This window comes from Triturus cristatus, chromosome 7 (assembly GCF_964204655.1).
Source record: "Triturus cristatus chromosome 7, aTriCri1.1, whole genome shotgun sequence".
NCBI lineage: Eukaryota > Metazoa > Chordata > Amphibia > Caudata > Salamandridae > Triturus > Triturus cristatus.
The window spans coordinates 1,479,843,993-1,479,863,979 of record NC_140590.1 but is presented as its reverse complement, the minus strand read 5'-3'; the positions used below and the strand labels follow the sequence as shown (position 1 = coordinate 1,479,863,979).

At 44.0% G+C, this 19,987-nt stretch overlaps 1 protein-coding gene across 1 annotated transcript in view; it reads left to right on the top strand.

Annotated features, from left to right (window-relative positions):
- Positions 1-16,226, top strand: part of LOC146812216 (protein-glutamine gamma-glutamyltransferase E-like) — a 348,360-nt gene extending 332,134 nt beyond the window's left edge. The window contains exon 13 of the mRNA XM_085619245.1: positions 14,202-16,226. Within this exon, the coding sequence (XP_085475371.1) occupies positions 14,202-14,382 (181 nt within the window). The 3' untranslated portion in view covers positions 14,383-16,226. The remainder of the gene's footprint in view (positions 1-14,201) is intronic.
- The last annotated feature ends 3,761 nt before the right edge of the window (positions 16,227-19,987 follow it).

The following is a 19,987-nucleotide window of genomic DNA, read 5'->3' as shown; positions in this document are numbered from 1 at the left end:
GTACACTTTTCCGTCACAGTTTTCCCCTGCGTTTTTGGCTGCCAAGGGTACATATTTTATCTGCAATGACCGAGCATATACATGGTTGCCCCCTGACTTCTCGGGCACATGTTATATTGCAAATCTGCTACCGCCAACATTTACTGCCGCCTCTGACTATCACAAAACCAGAGTTGTGAGAGGTGTGATTAGTAAGGAGGATACTGCCGGTCAGGAAGCGGGAGATTTCTTTTTGGGTTTCCTGCCGTTTTGGGGACCTATGGTTAATAGTAGGAACCTGAGACAGCTGACTCGTGTGGTTGAATCCACTGTTAATGTTACGGCTGGTGCCCTTGGTAATTTGACAGCTGAGCTCCAAGCGGATCGCCTCATGACTTTGCAGAACCGCATGGTTCTAGACGTCATACTTGCAGACCGCGGTGGGGTATGTAAGGTTATCCAATCCAGTTGTTGCATTTTCATACCAGACAATGCTCCAACAGTTTATCAAGCCATCTCCAAACTACATAAAATATCTGAGTCCATACACGTGGACAAAGGAGATTGGTCACTGGTGGGGTGGTTCTGGGAACTGATATCTGCCTGGGGTTGGAAAGTTCTGATGGGCATTGGAATGATCTTAGCCATCCTTTTCCTGTTCTGTCTGTGCGTACAGTGTGCTCCTGCGATATGTGGCCTCTGTGCTACATTATGTGTAAGGAAACCTGTATCGAGGGACGAGCTAAGTAATAGGATGATGCTACAGCAACATCTCCATGACTTCATGAATATTGACCTAGACTCGGATTGAAATGAGTATAGTTATTGCCTATGTAAGGGCAAAAGGAGGGTCTGTCGTACTTTAGAATTTGGGACCGCGTAGGAGGCAGGGCCCTACCCCTGTCTATCCCGGTATTAGTGAACCGCGAGTGGTTATTGCGGTATGTACAAGTGCTTTGTGTAACGTTTTAGCTATGAATGCACTGTGTATACGCTATTATACATCACTACGTGGGTTCCATTTTAGAGCGGTGGCCATTTCATGGTTGCCCTCACATAGGCTACATAGCATGAAGCGAATACGGGCCTTTTAGAGCACATGTGCCTTTCTTTGACTTTTCTGTGACCTGGGCAGCTTGGCTCCGCTGCCCCAGGTCAAACTGGACCCACGAGTTTCCCGTCCCCTGGCCACCTGTGATTAGCATCAGGGTTTGACACACCATAAAGTCTTTTCATCCTACACGAGCCTCCAGCTAATCTCTTGCTCACCTGACTGTTCCTGCTTTATGGCTTGTTTTCCAAACAGGAGATGCTCATGTTTATTGGGGCCTATCGATATCTGATGTGGGATCTGAGCCTTGCTGTGTAAATAATTGCGGGCTGGCTTAACTGGAATGTGGGATGGTCATCATGACTCTGCCTTTTCGTTTGTAATGTATACATGTAATGGCCATATCGTAAACTAAGGAATGTATGCCTGAAGCAGGATATTCTGTATTTAAGAAGAAGCCCGTTTCTGTGATTTTCAGCAGTCTCCTGAGAACATACACGCTGTTGTACTTCTAGGACGCCTGTAATTGGTCTGTAGCCAATAAACTGATCTTTGACTTCACCCAGAAGACTCTGTGTTTCTGTAGGTCTGAAACAGGAAGAACCCCGAAGTCATAGGGTGTGTTCCCCTGCACAGCTGGGCTTAAAATACCCAGTACTTCAATTGTACCTTTCCGTCAGAAAAATGCACTGGAAAAAAGCTTTCAAAGTAACTTTAAACTTTAAGCTAAACTGTGATATGTTCCTCAAAAACAGACATTGGCCTCTAAATACCTCCTTCACTGACTTTGTATTTTGCCAATCTGGTGATTTCTAGGCTAAGTATATGCATAGAGCTAGACTTGGCAACAGTTCCAACTACCTGTCCACATCTGAAGTTGATGAGAGGAGGCTACTGCCACCTGGCAACTGGATAACAGATATGTGGGAAGACATTCCTCTTCCGACATCTGTTGAGTTTAGCTTGCTAATGTCCAGCATCTCACTCCTTGACAAACTCTTGAAAAGGGAGTAATACTGTCACCATTTAAAGCTATAGGGCCTGATTTTGGTGGATGGTTTACTTGCTATGGTGATGGACATCCCGCCCGCGGAAATATAAATACAATTATGTACTATGGGATTTATATTTCGGCGGACAGGATATCCATCACTGTTACGACAGAGTAACCCATCTGCCAATATCTAAATCAGGCCCATAATTTTTTAGAAAGTTCCTTGTGTCTTACTGCTTCAAAAAATTGATTGGAGGCTATCTGGTCTGGGCTGGCAAGAAAAACAACCCAGGCACCCCTTGCTGCCCCCCCTTCCACACATGCATCTAAGGATGAATAGTCTTCACTTGGTGACCTGTATACAAAGCAGGTGGGCAACAGAGAAATGGGGTTTCTGGCCATCCTAAGTGTTGGACCCTGCCTCTCTTCACACTGTCAGACATTGCTCAAGAGTCACTAAGAAGTACTTTAAGAATTTCGCGTTGATGCCCCTACACTCAGTCGGGTTGGGCCAGTCTGTTGTATTTGAGAGAGTAAATTGTGTGGCTGCACTTCCTTCCTGCCTGGCAGCTCAGTGGCAATGATTTCACAATTTGCGACTTTTCACCACTCTGGCTTCGAAATTGAGGTCAACTCTCCTACAAGTACAGTGATTGTGTACATTATTAATATTTAACATTTCAGTGCCTATGAAATGCTCTTGTACAACCTCCATAAAGGCTAGCCTTGAGAATGCAGAAACTGGTACGTTGCCTCATTTGCTGAGAGCCACAAAATGGATTCTCCCAGTGTGACATGAAGGCGTCCTTGGACTCTGTCGTCCAGCTCTCCTGTTTAAGGTACATATGCTTGTTCCATCTTCCAAGGTTAACTTCGGCTTGAGTCATGCACTAATATGTGACCAAGTGGTGAACGTGTAGATATATTCCTCATATTTTCTCAAATATAGGTCATATTTGATGTAGAGAATCAATAGAAAGAAAATGTAATTTAAGTGTTCCTCCTACACATTAACATAGTGAAAGTGTATTTCACCTTGAGAGTGTGAGTTGGCAGGAACTAAAATGGACAAGCCTTCAGGTACATTGTGCTGACTGCACCTTACTTGCTCGTGTCGTCCCAAAAAGAATTTGGTATAATAAAAAAAGTGATGTGCACCAAGATATGTTTTCAAAACATAAAATTCAAACCTTAATGACTAGCTTGTGAAAAGGAATACATATTAATTTTATTATTAAGTTAGTTGTTTCCTGAAGTCAGCAGTATCCACAATGCACCTCATTCCAAAGTGTACTTCGTTCATTTAAACCAACCCAGTTGAAGCTTACAGCTCCCAAACACAAGTGTTTCTTCTTGTTTTCTAAACCCATCTTGTTTGACTCCAAATATTGGGTTGTGGAGAATGCCTTGGCTTCCTTAAATTTGAATGATCACAGTCTCATGCTTGTGAAAAATATCATCACACATCATTCTTAGGCTCTGCTGCTGCTGGGGGTAACTGACCTGTGTGCTGTCGCTTCCGCCATCATCCTTCTCTCTCCCGCCGCCGCAGTTGGACATCGCGGCCGCTGAGAGGAGGAAAACTACACCTCCCAGTCTGCCCTGCTTCCCGCATCGCTGTCCCCGCGCCCCGAGGCGCTATAAAATCGCGACAGGCCCCGCGTCGTGGGTCGCGCCGTGCGAAGCCCGGGCAAAGGGCGGGCTGTCTGTGGCCGTCAGGGGCCAGAGGAGGCCGGGCCAGGCCACCCCTCTTTTGCTTCCTGTCCATTATTTGCTCACAGGACCCACACACAGAGTCATGTGCATCGTACCTTGACGACCGCGGTCGCGGCAGGCAAGAACATTATCCAGCTACCCCAGCGACGCTATTGACGCCCACGAAGGCCCATAACTTTAAAGCACGTTTCCTGCCATCTCGTTTGGGTCTGGCTACACCTTCCCTCTAAGAAGCGAGGTGAGGTGAGTGTATATTTTAACCATGGGGAAACGTTCTGCCATCATATCTGCCCAGGGTCCTAGAAGTTCTCCTATCATCTCGTCTTCTCTTGAAAGCATGCTTGAAAACGCTTTTATGTTGGTTACATCTGAAATTGAAGATACTGAACGGAGATTATCCCTGGGACAAATTGCATTGTCTCCACCCATGCCCTGTGGTCTCGACAATGATGATTCTATAACCCCCGTGCCGTTAACACCAAATATAACAGTTACCAATCCCACCCATCACGAGAATTTATCTGGGGTTTTAGGGGTCAACAAGAACATTATCGATTCTGTTGAAATAGCAGATTCCCAGCTGGAAACTGAAGTCGACCCCTACACTGTTAACCCGGCTCAAAACCCAAAAACCACCGGGGGGAAAAGGAAGAGAGGCAATACTAATGTGCCTATCGGCAAGAGGAAACAACCCCCTCGTAATAATAAAACTCAACCAACCCCTCAGAGTATGTGGTTACGAGGGAAAGCCACAGCAAATGGGGGGCTGTTAGCGCAAGTACACAACTACTTGGCCCAACTAATAGTACTGTTGATTTGACCACCACTACAGCAGAAGCTAATTCCTCGTGTACACAAACTGAGCCAACATTCGCAAATAGCATGTTGGGAAGGTCAAACGAGAACTTAATTGACACTATTGTGGACTCCACTTTTAAGCAATTGAAAAGTCTAATGGATAAACAGTTTAATCATATTTTTAAACGTTTGGATAGATTGGAAAGCCTAGTAAAGAAAGAAGACACCAAAAGGAAAGGGACCATTATTATTGATCAAATCAGGGGCGAACGGTTATTAAAAGATATGGAGGCAATTAACAAATTCATTGCAGGGGGAAGTGGCAAATGTACTAGACCTAGTGTAGATAATATATGTGTGAAGTGCGATGGCAACAAGGAGAGTTTGCCTCGCAACTCTACGTTAAGCAACTCGGTTAGTACACTGCCCTTGTTAAAAGTATCTGTGGCTAATAAACCCTCTTGTCACACCCCACTCCTAACAGTAGCTCCTCCTATCCCCCTTGAGATAGCACCCACAAATCCAACGTTACACACAAATCATGAGCCTATTCCCGTTATTCGGGCTAAAAAACATGCCGAAGCGGTACTCAATCTGCCGCCAGAAGCATGTCCTTATGTTTTAGTTTTAGCTGGAGTACCACCCCTGCATGAAAACCAAAGTGAGTCTTGGGATCAACTCAAGAACAAGTGCATCGATTGGCTATCTAAGTACAAGGGGATGGGTATGGAGATCGCCAACGAAATTCTGATGGTGCGACGGATGGGATGGGTAGGACCCTCGACCAAAAATATTATGGGCGACTGTATAGTCGGGAATTTCAGGTATCCTTCCTTGGTAAAAGGTATATTAAAATATAACATCAACCACTCTAGCATTCCAACGGCCATAACTTCCTTACCACTGGGCTTCTTTTACAGACCACCCCAAAGAATCCACCATTCAGCCACCTTGATATATCCTGTACACAACCGGTTCGCTGCCTTGACTGATTTAGAGGGACAGGACTGACTACCAAGTGAATCCTTAAATATTGTAGCACAGCCCCGGGATGTATTAATAGCTAATCAGGTCACGATTAAATCCAGCTTCACCGGGAATCCTCAAATGGCCTGTCCAGTAGACTGTTTGCCTTCTTGTACTGTCATTAGTGAACCTATGTCCTCTGATCAACATCTAAAAATACTAAGTTGGAATATCGCTGGCCGAAAATCAAAAATGAATATAGTAGAGTGGACCAATATGGTTAGCATTTTTGATGTTCTGATGTTTCAGGAGACATGGAGTACCAGTAGTTTGTTTCTTGAGGGCTTTGTTTGTCATAACAGTACTGCCTTGAGTCCTGAAGTCGGCCGACCCAGCGGGGGATTATCCACATGGATAAAGCTTTCTGCAGGAAGCAACATCAAACCTCTGGAAACAAATGATAGTCACTTTCAGGCTACAATATACTCGAATGGGATTACGATATGTTTTATAATAACGATTTTAGATCACTGCCAAATAGGAATTTTATTACTTTATTTGATTTTATTGATAATATGTTAGAAGGAAAAAGGTTTGGCAAATTGGATGGAATTTGTTTGGGGGGCGATTTTAATGCGCATTTGCACAAAAGAATGCATAACATCACAGCTACATCTGTCCCGGCAATTCCTTGTAAAAGAGGGGAAGAATTGCATAATTACTTATCTTCTAGGGACCTAACCAATGTTATGGAAAAAGCTGGCTGTACATCTGATAAAGACCAATTGGCCACTTTTAGAGGCCGTGGCTGCTCATCGACAATTGATTATGTTTTTATATCATCAGCCCTTGAGAATTGTCTAGTTAAGGCTGAAGTCTTATCTACTAGCTATAGCGATCATAACCCAATTCTGACAATCATTAGATTTGTTAATAAATTTACCAAACGAAAAGAAATAGGGGCAAAGAATCTGGTTGCATCCACCGACAAACTCAAACTAATTTGGAAGGGCATAGATAACAAGGCCCTACTTGCACGAATTATAAAATCCTATCCTTCATTTGTGGAAATGTGCTTGTCTAGTGAATGCCATGATACAGAGATTACTCGGGCCTTTATTGGGTTATGTATTGGCATTAAACAGGAAATCTCTAAACCTGTCAGGAAACAAAGCAAGAATAACAGATGGTTTAACGGGATCTGCTCACGGGCAAACTGTGACCTTCGCAAGGCATTGGCCGAATAACCTAGGGATATGATTTTGGTTACGGCGTTGAGAGGACGTTATAAAAAAGCAACCAAATTGCGTACTGATGAGATATTGAAGGAGAGGTGGGACTCGCTTGTACGCACTGCCGCACTTAAAGATGTAACTGGGTTCTGGGGCGAGGTAAAAGCTATGAGGTCCATGGGATCCAATTTAACTCCCATCAACTGTAATATACCTAGCAAGATATGGGAGGAGCATTTTGCAAGAATATACACAGCCCCAGTAACAACTACCGACTTTTTTTGCCCAGTTAATAAGGTTGCTATATCTATATCTGAAGTAGAAGATGCCATAAACCAAAGCATAGGGAACAAAGCCCCAGGCCCTGACGGTTTATCAATTGATCTTATTAAATCTGAACCTGATTTCTGGTCCCCTTTTCTTTGCAATGTTTTTAACAACCTGTCCAATACTACAATCCCGGAAACCTGGTCAACCAGCATCATCGTACCCATCTTTAAGAAGGACGATAGATCAAATCCCAGTTGCTATAGTCCTATATCTTTAATAGACAACACATTGAAGATTTTGGGCAGAGTGATCTTTAATAGAATCAGGTATTTGGCAGAGGAAAACCAAATTTTACATTCTTGTCAGCTGGGATTTAGAAGCAATGTGGGAACCGTAGAACAGTGTTTGAATTTAAACCTTATACTAGGCAAATACACCATTGATAAAAATAACCCTTTGTACTTGGGTTTTATGGACTTATCGTCAGCGTTCGATTTTGTAAATCGATCAAGACTATGGGAGATTCTTTTAAATTACGGGTTAGACAAGACACTCGTTTATTTTCTGGCACACTAAAAGCTCGCGTAAGGATAAATAATGAAGGAGAGGTCTCTGGGGATATTTTAATTGGTAGGGGGGTCAGACAAGGTTGTGTCTTGGCCCCCCTACTTTTTATCCTTTATATAAATGAATTAAATAAATCCCTGTCCAAATCTACATGCGATGTGCCGAAAATTAATGGCAAACTACTCCCCGTACTCTATACGCAGACGATGCGGTCTTGATGGGCCGCACACCTAAAGCACTTCGCACTTTAATTATGGGCTTTGTCTCTTTTATGGCTGACTTGGATTTGTGTACCAACTTCAAAAAATCATACATCATGTCTTGCGGGCCCAAAAAACATCGCATTGATCACATAGCATCAGGAGACAATGATTTAAAAAGCACTGGCACTTTCCCGTATTTGGGTTTGACCTTTTCAGACTCTGGATCATGGTCAGCACATGTAGCTCATGGCAGAAACAAACTCGGTAAGGCAGTCAACTCAATCATTAGCCTACGACAGCCAAAGTGGGCTGAGGTTGTGACACCCCTACTACAGATCTATAAATCGCAATGCTTGCCTACTGCAACATATGGTGCCGAGGTGTGGGGGTACACAAATTGTAGTGGTATCCAAACAGAAGAAAATAGATTCTGTAGAAAGGTTTTAGGGGCTCAAATCTCATCACCCACTTATATATGCCATAAAGAATTAAACCTGTACTATGTTGAGGATTTTATTAAATCTCGGCCAGCATTGTTCTGGCTAAAGATATGGCAAAACCCGGCCGCAATTTTAACTCGGGAAATAATTAACGACTGCCTCAAATGTGATAGGGGCAGTTCCATACCTTGGCTTAATGCTGTTAAGAAAAGTTTAGCTAGTGTGGAATTGGAATATATTTTCTTCCATCCTCTAAATATAGAGGGCATGAATATCAAGACCATGAGAGAGGCATTGTATGATTCATTCCGAAGGGAAAGAGAATATTTAGAGCTCCATAAACCATCAATAATCAGATATATCTCTATTTTGTCTTGCCCTGGCAATAAAAAAGACATGTTACAGGAATACCTTAAGAGAAGCTTCCCACTTGGTTTTAATAAAAACTTAGAGCATTTGCTCTGCCCATGTGGAAATGGTCAAAAACAAACAATTTTACATTTCCTGTTCTTTTGCAATTTTTATACTAGATACACCAAACAGTATTTGATTCCTTATTTGAAGTCACATGCAATTATTGATTATAAATTGGCATTCAACGAAACATTGCGGTTAGGAAGTGATGTCAGGATCCTTAGAGTAAGTTCATTTCTGCAATCTGCGGTACGTTCACGAAAAACCATGGACCCCCTATAGATTGCATTTTATTTGACGCTCCCCTTTACTTAATTCAATGTTTACGGATTGCTCATTTGCACATTGATACAGTTAGGCTTGTTGTCTGTATAGTGTACATACTGAAATTGTCAGCACTTTATTGCTAGTTTGCACAACTGCCTTATGATATTGACGAGATTGATTGGATAAATTCCATTCGTTTTAATCCAGTGGTGATGATTTGCACTTAAAAGACATTTCAGATTCAATGCTTTTGGATTGCCTATTTGCACAAAATGTAATAGTTGGTTTGATGTTTACATGTTATGTACATTGAATTTATTTGCACTCTATTGCCATTTTTGCACACTTTGCCCACGTTATTAGTAATATTGTCATGAAATCGATTCTGTTTTTATTTTTTGTTTTATGCTATTGCATATTTATATCTTATTGGTGGTGATGACTTGTACTTTTATGGATATTTTTATCCAAATAAAGACCATTTGACTTGACTGGACATCATTCTTAGAGGCCACAGCTTCTCACTACATAGTTGACTCTGTGAATTTCACTCTTGTGAAACAGCTTCCCACAAGAAATTCAAGATATTTTTGAGCATGTATTTATTTGCAGGAGCAGATCTTTACCTCATTGTTGGAATGATATTGTAGTCATTATTGAACACACTGCATTACAGCACTGTGTTTGCACAGCAGCTGCATGCAACTTAGCCAATTGTTTTTGCTTTGCTGGATGTATCAGTCCAACTCTGAGCAAAGAGGCTGGGCAGAACGATTCACATAAATCCCAGGCAATTCCTTGTGATCAGCTGTGAATGCTTTGCTGGCAGCAGACAAGTATAGCCACTATGTCAAAGTAAAGGGGCTGTTTCCAAAGAGGTCCTCATGCAGCAGTCCACGTGACCTCTTTCTGCCCAATTACCAAAGCCACAATTCACAAGATGGAAACCTCTGCTCATGGAAGCTCTAACTGTGTAAACCTTTACTTACTGACATTGGTAGTCAGTAACCTTACAGTGGTTTGTGAACACTGCAGAAGTTGCTAGCTATTCATTCTTTCATTTTCTTATAAATTGCAGGGGTTCGAGGGAAGCCTCTTCATTGCACCCTTTCCTGGTGATTTTAGAAAGAATCATAACTTTGACGTAGCAAGTTGATAAGAAAACCTTCAATTTGCAGGGTAATATTTTAATATATTATGATTTGGTTTAGGCCCTCACAAAGCTATCCAATTTCCCCAGCACAGGCCTGAAGGACCCGATGCCCTTATGTTGCTTGATCTAACATTTGAAAGGGACATCTCACTTGGGTGCTCCCATTGCAAGTGAGTTCTTCCAGGATTTATAGGCTCCCCATCACTGGAGTTGTCTTACTGGAGCCAAGGCAAACATCCAAGCCATCTTCACAGTCACCGGCCAGCCTAGAAGCTGCTTTAAAGAGGTTGAAAAAGACCTTTACCATGAACAGCAGTTGAAAAGTTAAGCATCTTCACAGTAGCAGCCCTGCACCCCCAAACATAAACCTCTTACGGCAATAACTCAGTTATTTCAGAAATTGACCAAACATCTATAGAATTTACAAGCAATTGATATAATCTGGGTAGGTAAATTGACACGGTCATCTGCATGGTTTTCTTCCAATTTTCAACATATATTAAGTAAATATCTACCTTCTTACTTCTCAACTTCCCGTTTTGCGGCTTCAAATTAGTTTCTCGCTCTTACAGTGAAGGAAAATATATTTGGAAGGGACATGACAGGAAGATGAGAATATATAGAGAAGTCATCATCTCAGTCTTTAGCCAGTGATTCTATCACTAAACCTAGGCCAAACTCATAGGTGCCATTTTCTTAGCTGGGCCATTTTATGTAAATTTATGATTTTGTCCCCAAATATCAGTTAGTCGTTTATAGTTAATAAACTAATTATCTGAGAAACAAAAGTGTATTATGGTTTGAAAATACATATTCTGCCCTAAATGCAATTTTTATGTCTCGGTTTTATTTTTTTGATAAACCTTTTTAATTCTGCCAATACACCAGCTGTATTTGTTGTGGAAAATACATTGTTTTGCCTTTAAATACTAGCTCTTCAATGTTTAGTAAAAACAATTTTTTCTTTACATGTCAGCAATTTTCTGGAAATACATTCATTTTATCATCAAGTACCAGTATTTCATTTCCATAAGCTCACATCTTGTCATTTCCTGATAATAAACTATGTGTTTGTTACCAGGGCTGGACTGGCCGTAGAGGGCACCAGGCGTATCCCCAGTGGGCCGCCAGGATGGGGGCTAGTTTTGTTCCCCTGGGGTCTGTTTTTGTTATAGGGCCGTTTGAGTAGCACAGCTGCAATATCAGCCCCTGTAACAAAATCGTCTGAAACCGGCCCTGGCAAACAGCTCGACTGCACCCCCAATCTCCCAGGGGGCCGGCCAAGCACTTTTCCAGGACTGGTTTAGGTTCCCAGTCTGGCCCTGTTTGTAACGTTTCTAGTTTATACAATTTGTCTGGCTGCAAATGTTTGTGAAAAACAAAAGTGTATTATGCATTGAAAATACAAATTTGTATGTTTTAGTAAATTTGGTCCCCAAACTTATTCTACAGTTGTTTTAAATCTCCTTACATTTGCTTTAAATTATCACTTTTAGTTTATTATTGCCGAAACTGTAATTCTACATAAACATCAGCTTGTATTTCATTGTGAAAAACACATTGTTTTGAATTTCAAGATCAGATTTTCAATTTTAGTAAAACCAAATTTTTTCTTCATTCTTTCTGCTATTTTTTGGAATTACATTTATTTTATTGTTAATTACCATTGTTTCATATTTTGTAAATAATCTTTTTACTCCAACTATTTTCTTGAAATGGACTCATAAGTCATCAAATACTCTGTTCGCTAACAATATACACATTTTTGCACCCAAACGTAACTTTTCATTATTAGTAACAACTAATTTCCATAAGCATTCACCTTTTCTGATAATAAAATAACTGTGTCCCTGATTGTTCTAGTGCATAAAATATGTCTGGCTGCAAATATAATATTAAGCAAGATGGGTACAGCACAGAACACTGCAATTTTGTGTGGAAAATGCCTCTTTGTTGGATCAGGTGCACAAAATAAATACAACCTAGGCCAATTGCCTTACAAAACTATTTGCCTCCCTATACACGCATAACAACTATTGTTTGTCCTACCCCCACCCCTAAATGTCCCCCCACAATTCCTCAACCACCTCTCTCGCTGTCTTCTACATCATGAACTAACTAAAGAACTTTGTTCTTAAACTGTAACCTCTTAATTCCCTGCTTTCTGTAATTGCACACTTACTCTCCCCCACAACCCCTTTCAAAATAGCTCACCCTTCCCAACAACCAGAAAACCATTTGAGCTTTCCCTCCAACCACTGTCTAGCAATTGTCCAATACCAACAACCTGCCCACTATGCACCAGATCCAACAACAATTGCCCCAGAGTTTACACCCTTCCTAATCAAAACAGGGGGATGGGCGGGTGGAACAAAATATAACCCTGCCAACACTACTAGCCATCATGTTGATAACTAATAAAATGGTGGCTGGTAGCCCAAACATATATAATCCCACCACCCACCCTACTAACTATAGCCCAATCTGCCTGGAGTCACTGGATTGCACCACCCCCCAAATCTCCCAGAGTACAGACCTCCCTTGTCGTCTGCCCCCAAAACCCCCTATTATATTTTAATCAAGAAATATCATATCCAGCTGACTCGCATTAATAGAAATTGACATAATTAACACCATCATATGGAAGGATCAGCTTCATCCTCACATGTCAGTGCATTGCCCCACATTATCTCGTCTCTCCATCAGATGGCTGAAATGTCCATTAGGTACCAAAGATGGCCACTGTGTTCCAGTGAAGTCCATATATCTAAGAGATGGCCAGAACAAACTAGGGATGTTTACATTATGTCAAGAACGGGCGTTAGATTATAGGAATGTTCAAGAGATGCTCGCCATATCAACCAGGTGCCAGGAGTGGACATCATATTTGACCATCACATACACAGATACCACTTTATTCCTAGAGTACTCAGCATATGCCACGCTCTATATGGATGAGATTCATGCCATATGAGAGGCATTCCTACCAAGTCTAAAGTAGGCAGAAATGGCCTCCAGATGCCAGGAGTTGACGCCAAAGGGATAGGATGTTCTGCAAATCCCTAGGCACAAACACATACAGACACATGACTATAAACACACAAAAACTGAAATATGAACGCAAAGATATACTAGAAACACAGACCCATTCACTTGGATATACACCCATGCTCAGACACACGCTGCATAGAAAGACTCAAGGAGGCTGACACAAGTACACACGCACATAAGATAGGCAAATTCACACATATACACAAGAATGCTTGCCATCACCTGCACCTAGTAACTCCTGTAGTAAGAAAACACTACAATTATGCAAGACTATTTTGCAACTTTTATCCATGGCAGAAACCGATCAAGCTGCAGTGGAACTTACAAGGGGAGATTGGTTGACATTACTTCATGCCATGGCTCCGCCAAACAGTTGCATTCACAGGGGCTTATTTACAAACCCCTTGCTTCACCAATGCTTCACTTTTAATATGGGAAAAAGTGAGTGTGTAGTGGTCGGACTGTCACAGGAGCGCTGCAACCACCGGGAGACGGTGATCCCGCGGTGGTGACACAGCTGTCACAGGCACAAATATCCTGGTGGTGCCGCTGCTGAACTCCTGAGCATATTATGAGTTGCCTCACTACTATCCTTTCCATTGCGGTGAGCCCACCATGGAAAGGGTGGTGGTGAGGCAACTCTGGGGGCCCTTCATGGGCTCTGCCACCTCTGTACATGGGGGTTCATGCAAGGGTGCACATGTTGTGTCACCCTGTATTTTTGCACCCCCAGTTCCTGTACTGGAAGGAATGCATGACATGGTCCATTTCATCCTGTGCAAGAACGTACTGCGGTGGTCACACAGCAATGCCTTTCTAAAGCTCTCCTTTAAGCCTTGCAAAGGCACCGCCATGGGACCTCCGCAGCACCATCAGCCCGACCTGGATTCCAGTCAGAATCCTGCGGGTGGTTTCTCTGCGGGTTTGGCGATCAGCCCGTGGAGCGCTGCGGGAGGACTGTCAAACTCATATTCAGGACCTTAGTGTTACAAGTATAATGTGGGAGCTTTACTGGGGGGGTTCTCAGTGAGTTTCTCTACTGCAGTGACTCCATTAGGCAGATTACATGCACTAACTGTTACTTTCTTTTATCATTTCAGAGTAATTTCTATAAAGCCAAAGGAGACCATCATAATTCCGTTTGACATCAGCCCCATTGCCATGGGCAACAAGCAGATTGCAGTCAACTTCTCTTGTAACAAGTTTTGTAATATAAAAACGTTTGTGGAAGTTGTGGTAGTTGAAGATAATATTTCAAGTTTAACAAAAGGTAATTTGTAAACTGGTAGCATCTTGTATTGCAGGTCATAATACATCTTCTCATTCTTACAAGTTCAGTAGACAGCCTCGCAAATGGGGAAAAACAGACATGGCGCGTTCTCAGCTCAGGTACCTCCCTGGACCTTATGATTCATGGCATTACATCACCTGCAGGCACTAAGGCTCCCGCACCCTGTAATAACAGTGACGTGTGACCAAAATTTCAAACATGGACACAAGATTTAAAAGTAATATTTTCTTCCAGATATATGTTCCCAAGACTATTGTTGCCCTGTGACCTTTGCATTCTGTCCACAAGTAACTCTCTTTTTGAAGCCCCTTGAAAAAGCCCCACACCTGTGGGCCAGTCACATGTAATTGAACAACAACAGCAGAAGCGCTAACCATCTGTTAATCTATCTTCTCTCAACTTGGATTAAAACGTGATAACCTGCTTTGATGTTTAATATGTTAATATTTCTTCCGATCAAAACAATGCATTGTTAACCCAATAAGTGTATCTATACAAGTACATGAAAATTGGTATCTAGAAGCATTTGGGGCCCGAGTACCAGTCTGGCGGTAGACGCCGTTCCCTGGCAGTGTTGCGGTGGTCAGTAGGTGGCAATATGCTAGGCGGGACCACCGCGGTCCAGCCAAGCATATTACGAGTTTCCTCCCCGCCGTGGTTTCCATGGGGGTTTGTCCGCCAATGAAAACCGTGGCGGAGAATAAACTAAGGAGGCCCTACAGGGCCCCCTTGTTCCTCTGCGCCATGTGGTGCATGCAGGGGCGAACAACATGTGCCCCCCTGTGTGCATGCACCCCAGTTCCTGAACAATTTTGGCGTTCCAATTGCGGTGCCCATTTTTAGGGCACCGCCGTGGGAACATCAAACAAAACCCTGCCAGACACAAGAAATGCTCATAATCTGGCAGGCGGCCCGACCACCGGTTTGGCAGTGCAGTGGAGAGTGGACCCTGCGCTGCACAGCCAAACTCATAATCAGGCCCTTGGTAGTTTCATCTCAATTTTTGAACTATAATAATTAACTAGTGAAAAAGGCCTGGAATTAAAAATGGATTTTACTAAGATAATCAGCGGGAGGAGGCGCTTAATCCTATATACACCTATTTGTGGCTTTGGAGTCCTGGAAATTATTATTTCAGTGTTCCAGATATTATTGGCTATACTAAGAGTTTGAGAGAGTTGTGGGATTAGCGATATTCAAGGGGTCACTTTAAAAAATTTGAAGATACAGAAACAATATTTTATCATAAAGGTCATCCAGCCTGTGGAGATCTGCGGACCTGAAGGAACAAGTCAAACATCTAAGCCCTCAATAAATGTACAGCAGGAGTTTGCACCCCAACAGATTTGTAAGCCATGCGTAACCTTCGCACAATCTAAGCATGTTTTGAATCCACACACATTTTGCCAGGAAAAACCTGATGACATTTGTTACAGAACGCCCTATTCACAATGGTTTTGCATCTCGAAACATGGAGTAAAATTACACATGTATATTATTCACCACTCTGAAATATTAAACTCTAAATGGGGCGGTACTTTCATCCCAGAGAAATATCAAACCTTGCAGTGCTGGTAATTTGAGGTGCAATTACCAACTAAAATCATTGTGCCACTAATGAGTGTCCTACTTTTTTAGACACTAGGAGAATCTGGTAAAATTCCAATTTTTTGTCTAAGGTCAGTGTGCAAATTGTGCATCTGCTCAATAGCACTGCTGCAGTTAAGGTTAAGTTATCCTTTCCTGAAACATTTTTTAACAGCAGGTGTTGCATTTCTTGTTTCCAAATACCAGTTAGTAATTTTATAGCTAATAAACCGATTTTCTGACAGCCAAAATGTATTCTGCCTTGAAAATTCATTTTGTTGGCTCTAAATTCAATGTTTTAAGTGGTAGGAAATTTAGTCACTAACAATTAACCTGCAATTGTTTTAAATAATTATATTTTCACTTGAAAATGCAATTTTTAGTGTTTTTTTGCTAGAAAATGCAATTCCTCCTTAAGGCCAGCTTGTTTTCTTTTGGAACAAGCAGTATATTTTTCCTTTAAATACCAGCTATTCAATTTGAGTAAAAACAACGTTTCCTTCATTCGGCAATCTGCTGTTTTCTGGAGATAAATTAATTTTTATAATTTGCTTAATATTGTACAATATTCTCGAATGCACCAGTGCTGACACAGGTTTGTTCAACATTCATCAAAATGTTCATATTTTAAAATTCGTTTGTGCAGTCCGTATTTAAGCACTATTTTAAAACGGTCTTCCTCGCAAAGCACATTAAAACAGACATTTCTCAAATCTCTTTTCATCAACCTTACCCTACCTTGACATGTACATACAATTTTCTAGGACTGAAATGATAAAAATATATAAAAGCGCGGCAGTATTATGAGAAAAAAATATATTAACTATTGAAAACACATGGAGCAGCACTTTCAGTTTGATAATGTATATTAGCCCGACAAATGTGGTCAACTTTAGTCAATTTTAATTTGGACAGAAAATGGACAATCACTACCGAAAAAGTACATTCCTAACAAATGTATATTTACAGATATTACTGCACATCTGGATTGCATTAGCGCAAAGTTTCAGACAGCAGTCAACAGAAATAAACGCAGCCAATGGAATATAAAATAAACCTTATAAATTACGGAAAATAACTATGTCCACCAGGCCTACACACTGCTGCCTCATGTAGAAGTCTGGCTAAAAGATGTTAATGCAAGTGCAAATTTATGAAAGTTATACGATTTGATAATCAATCAATCAATCAATCAATCAGGACATTTGTATAGCGCGCTACTCACCCGCGAGGGTCTCAAGGCGCTGGGAGGGGGGTGCCGCTACTGCTTGAAAAGCCAGGTCTTGAGGTGCTTCCTGAAGGAGAGATGGTCCTGGGTTAGACGAAGGGGGGTGGGGAGGGAGTTCCACGTCTTGGCCGCCAGGTAGGAGAAAGATCTTCCTCCGGTGGAGGTTCTGCGAATCCGTGGGACAATGGCGAGGGTGAGGCTGGCGGAGCGGAGCTGGCGGGTAGGTGTGTAGAATGTGAGGTGGGTATTGAGGTATTCGGGGCCCGTGTCGTGGAGAGCCTTGTGTGCATGGGTGAGGAGTCTGAAGGTGATCCTCTTGCTGACGGGGAGCCAGTGCAGGTCTCTCAGGTGAGCAGAGATGTGGCTGTGTCGGGGAATGTCCAGGATGAGTCGTGCAGCTGCGTTCTGAATGCGCTGGAGTCTTTGCTGTAGTTTGGCGGTGGTCCCGGCGTAGACTGTCTTCCTGGTTCCAGTGGGGATCCACCGGAAGATCTTTCGGAGAATGCGGAGGGTGTTGAAGCAGGAGGATGTAACGGCGTTGACTTGCTTGGTCATCGTGAGGGAGGAGTCAAGGATGAAACCCAGGTTGCGTGCGTGGTCCATGGGCTTGGGGGCGGTGCCCAGAGCAGGGGGCCACCAGGAGTCATCCCAGGTAAAGGGGGATGGTCCGAGGATCAGGACTTCCGTTTTGTCTGAGTTCAGCTTCAGACTGCTGAGCTTTATCCATTCCGCGACGTCTTTCATTCCTGCCTGGAAGCTGGCTCTGGCGGTGGCGGGTTCGCTGGTGAGGGAGAGGATCAGTTGGGTGTCGTCGGCGTAGGAGATGATGTTGAGGTTGTGTTTGCATGCGATGGCTGCGAGGGGGCTCATGTAGTCATTGAAGAGGGTGGGGCTGAGAGAGGATCCTTGGGGTACGCCACAGATGATCTTGGTGGCCGCTGCGTGGAAGGGTGGGAGGTGGACGCTCTGAGTTCTGTCGGAGAGGAAGGAGGTGATCCATTCCAGGGCCTTCCCTTGGATCCCGGCGTGGTGGAGGCGGGTGGGCAGGGTGCGATGGCAGACAGTGTCGAATGCGGCCGACAAGTCGAGGAGGATGAGGGCGGCAGTGTCACCGTTGTCGAGCAGGGACCCGATGTCATCGGTGGCTGCGATGAGGGCGGTCTCGGTGCAGTGGTTCGCTCGGAATCCGGACTGCGATGGGTCGAGGGAGCCGTTCGTCTCGAGGAAGGTGGTCAGCTGTTTGTTGACGATTTTCTCGATGACTTTAGCGGGGAAGGGGAGGAGCGAGATGGGACAGAAGTTCTTGAGGTCTGTGGGGTCCGCGGTGGGTTTCTTCAGGAGGGCGCTGATCTCTGCATGCTTCCAGCTCTCCAGGAATGTGGCGGATGTGAAGGAGTTGTTAATGATGTCCCGGAGATGGGGTGCGATGATGGAGTCGGCTCTGTTGAAGATGTGGTGTGGGCAGGGGTCGGCTGGGGAGCTGGAGTGGATGGTTTTCATCATGAGGGTGGTGGCTTCCGTGCTGACGGGGTTCCAGGTGCACAGGGTGGTGGTGGGGGGCGTTGGTTCGGTGGCTGGGTATGTAGTCTGAGCGCTGAAGCTGTCGTGTAAATCTGCGATCTTGCGGTGGAAGAACGTGGCGAGTGAGTCACAGAGTTCTTGCGATGGAGTAATGTCGTTGTTGCTGGTGCTGGGGTTGGAGAGCTCTTTGATGATGCTGAAGAGTTCTTTGCTGTTGTGGGTGTTGTTGTCCAGTCGGTCTCTGAATGATGTCCTTTTGGTGGTGCGGATCAGCTGGTGGTGTTTGCGGATGGAGTTCTTGAGGGCTGTCATGTTTTCTGTTGACTGGTCGTGGCACCAGGCTTTTTCGAGGGTACGGCAGGATTTCTTGGAGTCTTTGAGATCATCGGTGAACCATGAGGCTTTCTTGCTGTTGGGATTGCTAGGAGGGTTCTTCAGTGGTGCAAGGGCGTCGGCGCAGTTGGTGATCCACTGTGTGAGGTTGCGGGCTGCTTCGTTGGGGTCTTTAGTGTTGGTGGGTTGGTTTTGGCTCAGGGAGGTGGTGAGATGGTCGGTGGTGATCTTGCTCCAGCCTCTACGGGGGGCTTGCTGCGGGCGGAGGTGAGTCGTGGTTTTCCTGAAGTTGAAGTGGATGCAGCTGTGATCGGTCCAGTGCAGTCTGGTGGAGTGGCTGAAGGAGATGTGGTTGCTTGAGGAGAAGATGGGGTCAAGCGTGTGGCCGGCGTAGTGGGTGGGGGTGTTGACCAGTTGCTTGAGTCCGAGGTTGGCGAGGTTGTCTAGCAGGGTGGTGGTGTTGTTGTCCTTGTTGTTCTCCAGGTGGAAGTTGAGGTCCCCTAGGAGGATGTAGTCGGAGGAGGCGAGGGCGAGCGGGCTGATTAAGTCTGCGATGGCTTCGCTGAATTGTGTGCGTGGTCCCAGAGGTCTGTAGATGAAAATCCCTCTGAGGGTGGTCTTGGGGTCGGTGTGTATCTGGAAGTGAAGGAGCTCGGCGGTTGTGAGGGTGTCGTCGGTGTTGGTCGTGATGCGGATGGTATTTCTGTAGACAATGGCGATGCCACCTCCGGCTTGGTTGACGCGGTCCCTCCGGGTGATCTTATAGCCGTCCGGGATGGCTATGGCTATGTCGGGGGATGAGGAGGCGTTCATCCAGGTTTCCATGAGGAAGGCGACGTCCGGCGCTGTTGTGTCGAGGAGGTCCCAGAGTTCGACTGCGTGCTTGTGGACGGAGCGGGTGTTGAGCAGGATGCACTTGAGGTGGT